Source organism: Solanum tuberosum, unplaced genomic scaffold (genome assembly GCF_000226075.1).
Source record: "Solanum tuberosum cultivar DM 1-3 516 R44 unplaced genomic scaffold, SolTub_3.0 scf00559, whole genome shotgun sequence".
NCBI classification, from domain to species: domain Eukaryota; kingdom Viridiplantae; phylum Streptophyta; class Magnoliopsida; order Solanales; family Solanaceae; genus Solanum; species Solanum tuberosum.
The window spans coordinates 32,829-40,524 of NW_006239486.1; the positions used below are offsets into that span (position 1 = coordinate 32,829).

The following is a 7,696-nucleotide window of genomic DNA, read 5'->3' on the forward strand; positions in this document are numbered from 1 at the left end:
CAAAGAAAAAGTATGCACCTATTTGTGTCACAATGCCAACTGCTAGAATATGTCACAAGTGAAACCTAGACGCGTATTCGGGATTTAAGTTTAATAGGTCGCAACTTTTAAGATTTTTACTAGTGAAGTTGTTGTAATGTTAAAATTATAGGTTCAAGTCTAATATAGTCTGTGTTGGAAGTTATGAATTCGTAGTCAAAAGGTTACACTGGTTCCTAGTGAAAGCATTGCAATTAATTTTTATGCGTAAGTTTCATGTGTGAATCTAAATAAAAAGAAATTTTGCGGGTTAATATTTATTGTGTATCTTTTTTACTATATTGATGTGAACTTTTTTTTTTATAACTCCTAGCATATTTTTGTATAATTGTTGAGTATTTAACTTTTAATTTTAAAATACTATTTAATTTAGTTCTAGAAATTAGCTAATGAACTTTCAAAAAGCGAATTATGGCAAATATTTTTGAACCAAAGGTGTAATTAGATATTCTCCCATTTGAAAATGATTCATAAGTATTATTTTTTTCTATCTCAATTTATGTGATAGCATTATGCGTCTAGACTTTACGAGTCAAATAAATTATCTCATTTGTTTTGTATTACTTATCTACTTTTTCTTTTACACACACCTTCTAAGAAATCATATATAAGAAAGGCATTTTTACTAATTTCCCCTAACTCTTTTTAATATACTTTATTTATGTACCCTACCTATCAATACTTAGATCAATAAATGGATTAACTATTTTTAGACTTCACAATATTTATATTTTCGAATTAACTTTAAGGGCAAAACAAAAAAATTTAGATTTGTTTTGTTTCAATTTTGATAATAATTTGAAACAAATACTTCTAGTGATGTAGATACATACGATAACAATAACAACATAATAAGTTAAATTTCACAAGTGGAGTCTAGATAGGGTAATACATATACAAATCTTATTACTAACCCATGGAGGTAGATAGATTATTTTCGAAAGAGCCTCGATTCAAAATTTCAAATGCAGCAAATTCAGGTACTAACCTTCTACCCTAATATGTGTCATCCACACTCTCCTATCTAAGATCATACACTCGATAACACGAAATTAAGTCATATTCTATCTTATCACCTCTCTTCAACACTTTTTCAATCTACCTTTGCCTCTACTATATCCTACCTTGTATAACCAACCTCTTGAATCTCTTCACCGGTGCATTTATATAATGTGGATAAATAATAATATGAAATCAAGGGAGCATTTTTTTATCCTAGCTTTTATACACCTTTTAAATTTTTAAAAAAAAGTGAAATAATTAAAAATGATCTTTTATAACCATTTGTAAGTTGAAAAATAAAATGAAAATTTCATAATATGTAAAAAAAATTTTTAAAAAATATATTCTTTTTTAGTATTGTAGAGCTGGTTCACTGTCTCCCTTTTTCCATTTTCAGCTCCAAGCAACTGAGGAAGAGTATAATTGGCGTCGTCAGCGAGAGAATGGATTGAAGCAGACGAAACGGCGAAGCAATTTCTCACTAGGGTTTTCTCAGAGCGGCCATTTCTACCATTACCTCCACCTCTGTATCGCATTCCTCTCCGTCCCGGCAATGTTGTCGAAATCGTCGGTCCTTCTCCTTCTTCAAAAACTCGCATTCTTATGCAGGCAAGTCACATGAAAACAAAACTCTAGTTATTAATTTTTCTTTTTCATTTCTGTTCAGCTACATTTTATAGATGCCAATTCATAATTTTGAATCAGTGATTTAATGTGCATATATAGACACTCTTAATGTATTCAGGTTTTTTGAGTTTCATATCTGAATGAACGATCAATTGTGCGAGTTTTCTATGTGAACGATTCCTAACTATTTATTAAAACACAATTCAACTAGTAGGTGTGTGAGTTTCATAAACTGAAATATCCCATTGTTCAGGTAAGAAAAATAAACAATTGATAGTTGAGATATATTTTGATAAATAATTGGTTATAGTTTAGGTAGGAAATGCACAGACCTGATAGTTTAGGTATGAAACTCGAAAAATTGGGATTCTTTAGGTGCATTTTTGACCATTTTCTTTTGCTTTGTGGACTCTCACGTTTTGTAGTGTTACTAATATTAATCAACTACCTGACTAGTTAGGGTCGGATGTTTTAGAAGTATGGATTCTATGCGACCATTTTGCTCCATATGGGTCTATGTCAGCACCCATGGGTGTGACCTAGTGGACAATAAAGTGGGCTGAGTACCATGAGGTTGTAGGTTTGAATTCATTTCTTCCCATCTATCTTAGACTTGGTGGATAAAATTACCTGTTTTTTGTCCCCAGTGGGAGTGGGAGCTGACATTATCCCGTGAAATTAGTTGAGGTGCGTGAAAGTTGGCTCGGACACCACGGTTATGAAAAAATAATAATATGGGTCTATTTCATACCAATACTAATTGGGAACTTGGACAATTTTCAGTTAAATCTGCAAGAAGATTATTTGAAGTTGAATTTGAGAAAAGTTTATGGAAGTCCTAGTTGTGGAAAAGATTTAGGGATGGGAATTGAAGATTTGAAAAACTTCACTTGGAATACACATTCATACCACTATTCAATTTTCAGTTGAAGTCCCCGAAAATGACAAAGACCAAACTGAGTATTTGCAAATAATGAAATAATACTTCATGAACAAGGGGAAATATTTTATCTTGCAAATAAGGAGGTCTCGGAACTCCACACTTATTCATACTCTCGATGAACATACAAGTCCCTAACTTGATTAAAAAGAGTCCTGGCAAATATAAAAATTGTTACTGTAGATTTTTTAAGAAAATTACAAAAGCATTAATCCCAACTAGATGGTATCACATATATTATGTCTCTCAAATAATAAGCTTAATGTGATTCTTTTTGGTTCATGCTAGGCTGCTATTAATTGTATTTTGCCTAAGGAGTGGAAGGGTGTAAACTATGGAGGCTTGGAGCGATTAGTTATGTTTGTTGACCTGGATTGTCGTTTTGATGTGTTAAGCCTTTCACGATTACTGAAGCAGCGGATCATTCGAGCAAATGGTAGATATTTATTCTTGAGCTTGTTTATTTTGTATTTTGGAATTTCATGTTGTTTAGAATATGGAGGCTCTAATTTTATAGTTTAGTCAATAATGTATTAAAAACACACATTAAGCCTCCCAAAAATGTTGCCAATCATCTATGCATACAAAGTAGACAAAAAGTCAACTCTTGCAACAATGAATCCTCTACCACTTTGAAAGTTTTTGTTGACAGTCAGAGACTGCTGATCAGCAATTCAGTTGAATTAAATTAAAAGATTCATCACCCTTGAAGATTCCGTACATCACTCATTATCCATTTCTGAGATTTTTTTTTTTTTTTTGTGAATGATCTCTCATCATCCATTATTGAAAGAACTTTTGTGTAGTCCCTTGTACTGCTTAATTGTCTAGTTTTTTAATTACATAAACTGCTATAATAATAATAGCCATAGTAATATTGCAATAACATATTTTGATTTTAGAATAAATTTTGAAATAGCACTTAAAATATAACATGTTTGTGTGTTGAGTCGATCAATCCAATACTTGTTTTGAATTGATGAGCCAGTTGGGTGTTAGAAAAAGTCAGTAACCATTCAACAACAACAACAACATACCCAATGTGATTCCACGAGTGGGGTGTACACAAACCTTACCGCTACGGCCCTACCTTGTGAGAGGTGGAGAGGCGGTTATCGATAGACACTTGGCTCAAGAAAAGCATTTTCAAGAATGGCTCAGTAACCATTCTGTTTATAAATAGAGAGTTGACTTAATTTTCTCAGTTTTGCCTGGGTTAACATGAGTTTTTAATAGCGATTGCACACTATGTTTTTGGTTTTGCAATACTGTTGATATGCTTTGTGACTTTGTGTAGTCTATCATAATATTGCATTTTTATACAAGGGTGTTCTGATAAGTGGAGGAAAGAACTGTCTAAGCTCTCTAACAAGAAAGAACTGAACTCATGGGTGCTGTTAATGAATTAGGTAATTATTTGAAAATGTCGTTCTTGATGTTGCAAACTTACAAGGCTGTGATTGGTCCAAAGGGCGGGTCACAGACGGATTTCTCGGTTATCAAAAAAAAAAACTTACAATATTGACAAGCTGGTTGAAGTAAATGGATATGTTTGATTTTGGTGTTGGAATGATCGAAATTCTTTATTATCCATCAGAAAAAGGATGCCATTCATTATACTACAATTGAAGAAGCATACCCAATGGAAAATGCAGAATAGTTTAAGGAACTGAGCTGCCGTCTTCTGTTTGCTTTTGTGAGCATCTTCTGAATGCTCACAGATTTCAATTTGAGTAACTTAGATAGATAAGATTTTTCAATGTCAGAGGTGTCAGGTTAGCTATTTAACTCGAAGCTCTATAGGTTAATATTTATTGGAAAAAAAGTTTAAAATTCAGTGACTGCACAGAAGATTTGAAATCATGATAAGATAGATGTAACACAGGATTAGGAGTAGAGTTGTATAATAATGTAAGATAGAGGTGTTGGTATTGTAAGCGCAAGAAAGGAAGGAAGGACTCTAAACATTAGGTTCTTATTTTTTTCTATGTCATGGATCTTTTTAGTATGGTGTATTCCATATTTAATATATAATGGGCACTCCGTTAACAGTTGTTGATGCTCTCAGAACATGGAGGTTGAGCAGAATACAGAAGGAAAGGAAAGAAATGAGGTTTTGGAAGATGGCATCGTTATGCATCTACTGGATGATGTGTAGAGAACGAAACAGGACATTTGAAGGAGTTGACAGACCCATGTGTAAGATCGACAACTCTGTTTTCAAGATCCTTTTATCTGTAGATAGTTGATAGATTTTTAGAGTTAAACACTGAACACTTTTATCCATATAGTTTGACATCATCTTGGTGCACATTCATGACATTTCATGGACTTTTCAACAGGAAAAAAACATAAAATGAAGCACATAGGTATCACTGAAAATTTGGTAAGAGTTGAGAGCTATGCTCCCTTGATTGTAGAGGTTGGCGTTTCCCTAATAACCAATATCTTTTTGAGATTTTCAAATGAGAAACTAAAAAGTAGAAAAACTGTTGTGCAAGGGTTAGAATTATAAAGGTTCCAAACTATGATGTCCACTGAATTTCCACTAGCCCTTGGGGATTTCTTGGTTATCAAAAGAAAAAATTCCAAATTCTGATAGCCTATAGTGCAAATTATAAAGTGTAATTCAAGTGACAAGCTCGATGCTTAGCGATGATAGGTGCAAATGAAGCAGAATAGGGGCTTACCCTCAAACCACGACTTATTGTCTCCAAAGGAATAACTTTGCCCCATTTCGCCATAACTGGCCCTTCCACAAATGAAGAATACACTAGATGGCTTGGTAATCAAAATTTGTCAGAGATCTTCCCTGACATCTTTGACTTAACACTACATAAAGACAGAACAGTGGCTGAAATGTGGTCTCCCCAGGGTTGGGATCTATCTCTCAGAAGGAATTTAAATGACTGGGAAGTTTGTAGATTAGTTGAATTCTTTAAAAGGTTGGAATCATTTCAAGGTTTGAAGGAAGGAGAGGACTGCCTATGGTGGACAGAGCACAACAAAGGAAGATACAAAGTGAGCTCAGGTTACAAGGTCATGAACAGGGCTCCTCTAACCCTCAATTGGCCTTGGAGACAAATCTGGAAAACCAAAATTCCACTCAAGGTGGCATGCTTCACTTGGCTGCTAGTAAAGGAGGCAGTACTAACACATGAGAATCTGAGGAAATGAAACAGTCAAATGAGAAACTAAAAAATAGAAAATACTGTTGTCCAAGGGTTAAAATTATAAAGGTTCCAAACTATGGTGTCCACTGAATTTCCACTAGCCCTTAGGGATTTCTTGGTTATCAAAAGAAAAAATTCCAAATTCTGATAGCCTGTAGTGCAAATTATAAAGTGTAATTCAAGTGACAAGCTCGATGCTTAGCGAGGATAGGTGCAAATGAAGTAGAATAGGGGCTTATCCTCTAAGTTATTGGAGGACAATTCCAGCATGCATCTGGTGGACCATTTGGAGAGAAAGGAATGCTAGAATCTTTGAGGATAGAAGTAGATCCCTACAAATGATCAAAACAGATTGTATTCTGTTATTATGTTTTTGGTGTACAAAGAGTTCCCTTGTAGATGCAGAAGCAATCCTAGAAGTATTAGAATCATGCTAGGCTTGCTGTTTTTGTTCCTAGATTTTCATACGTTTTTGTATAGGGGCTTTCAGTACTACATAAGTACTGGTTTATAATTCAAATCGTTACCTTCTCAAAAAAAAAAACAAATGAAGAATACACACACACACATGTTCATAACAGTAGAGAAACTAGTAATTAAATATGTTTATGGCCTCATACATTTGATGCAAGTAGTATTTGGTTTATTTTGTCTAATCAGGCAATGGCATAGGCCACAAGCTAAATAGGGTGGATAATTCTCCTAGTGGATCAAAGGATGCACACACAGAATATGACAAAGAATTGTTCGCTGTCAGCATGAGAAGGTTCTTGTACATCTGCTGTTATGATAGTTTTGAATTTCTTGCTACTCTTAAGGTGAGTTAGAATGAGTACTTAGGTTTTAACTTCCTCATTTTATCTATTTTTTGCTTTCCTACCTATCTTTTCTCTCTTTTAATAAGTCTATCTCTCTTGTCAATAAAAGTATAGCTTTTGTTCCTTCAACCTTGTTAATGCTTTGGCAGATCTTTTTTTTTTAATATTATTGTTAGAATCAACACTCAAGACCATGTCTGCAATCTCTTTGAAGGTAGTGATGTAAATAAAGTGACTTACTGTTTGATAGAGGTTGAGATTGTTCTACGTTGACATTGTCTTGTCAAAATATATTGGTGTAAAAATAGAAACTTGTACCCCCTTTCCATTTATCGTAGATTTGTGAGCTAGTTTCGTTTGAGGATGATAAATGTCATTATCTTTGATGTATATTTATGAAATATCCTAAAGATAGGGAGTGGGGGTTGGAATGTTAACAATTGCATATTAAGGAGGCTTGGCAATGTTGGGCTCCATGGTTAAGAATATGAGATGTAGTCTGGTTATGTGGTTTTGACAATCTGCCTCATGCTCTAATTTTTGGAGCTGCATAAGGCTCAATGTCCATTTTTTTTAAAACATGTTATCAGAGTTTGACATAGGTCAACATTAATCTTGAGTTTAAACCTCACCCCATCATTTCTAAAAAGATGTCGATGTGCTTGACTCACCTAAAGAATAGGGGTGTTAAAGATATGATTAGGTAAAAAGAAGTGTATCCTTTCAACATTTTAAACTTTTAGACAAGCTGGTCGTGTAATTTGACATAATCCAACACTTCTCACTGTGAATATATGTTGTTAATTTATTTTTATCTATCATTTTGTGTATTTCTACAATGTATTCTTTTGATTGGATTAGTTTGTGAGATCCTTTTTTTTTTTTGAATATAAATAATTCAATTTATATACAAGTATGTCACCTATTCTTTCAATCTCGTTTTATTGCAGACGTTGCATTTCCAACTTCAAAAGGAAAAAGAGGCACATGGCGGTGGTGTTTATTTGCTTATGATTGTTCCTTCTAATGCTCTTCTTGATGTTGAATTTGGTGGTTTAGTTTCATACAAATAATAAAGGGACACTTGAAGTTTTAAC

At 33.7% G+C, this 7,696-nt stretch overlaps 1 protein-coding gene across 1 annotated transcript in view; it reads left to right on the forward strand.

The window, feature by feature from the left end:
- The first annotated feature begins 1,429 nt into the window (after positions 1 to 1,429).
- LOC102581295 (DNA repair protein XRCC2 homolog) overlaps positions 1,430 to 7,696 on the forward strand; it is a 112,794-nt gene continuing 106,527 nt past the window's right edge. The window contains exons 1-2 of the mRNA XM_015304513.1: positions 1,430 to 1,650; positions 2,897 to 3,044. Coding sequence (XP_015159999.1) covers positions 1,645 to 1,650; positions 2,897 to 3,044 — 154 coding nt within the window. The 5' untranslated portion in view covers positions 1,430 to 1,644. The remainder of the gene's footprint in view (positions 1,651 to 2,896; positions 3,045 to 7,696) is intronic.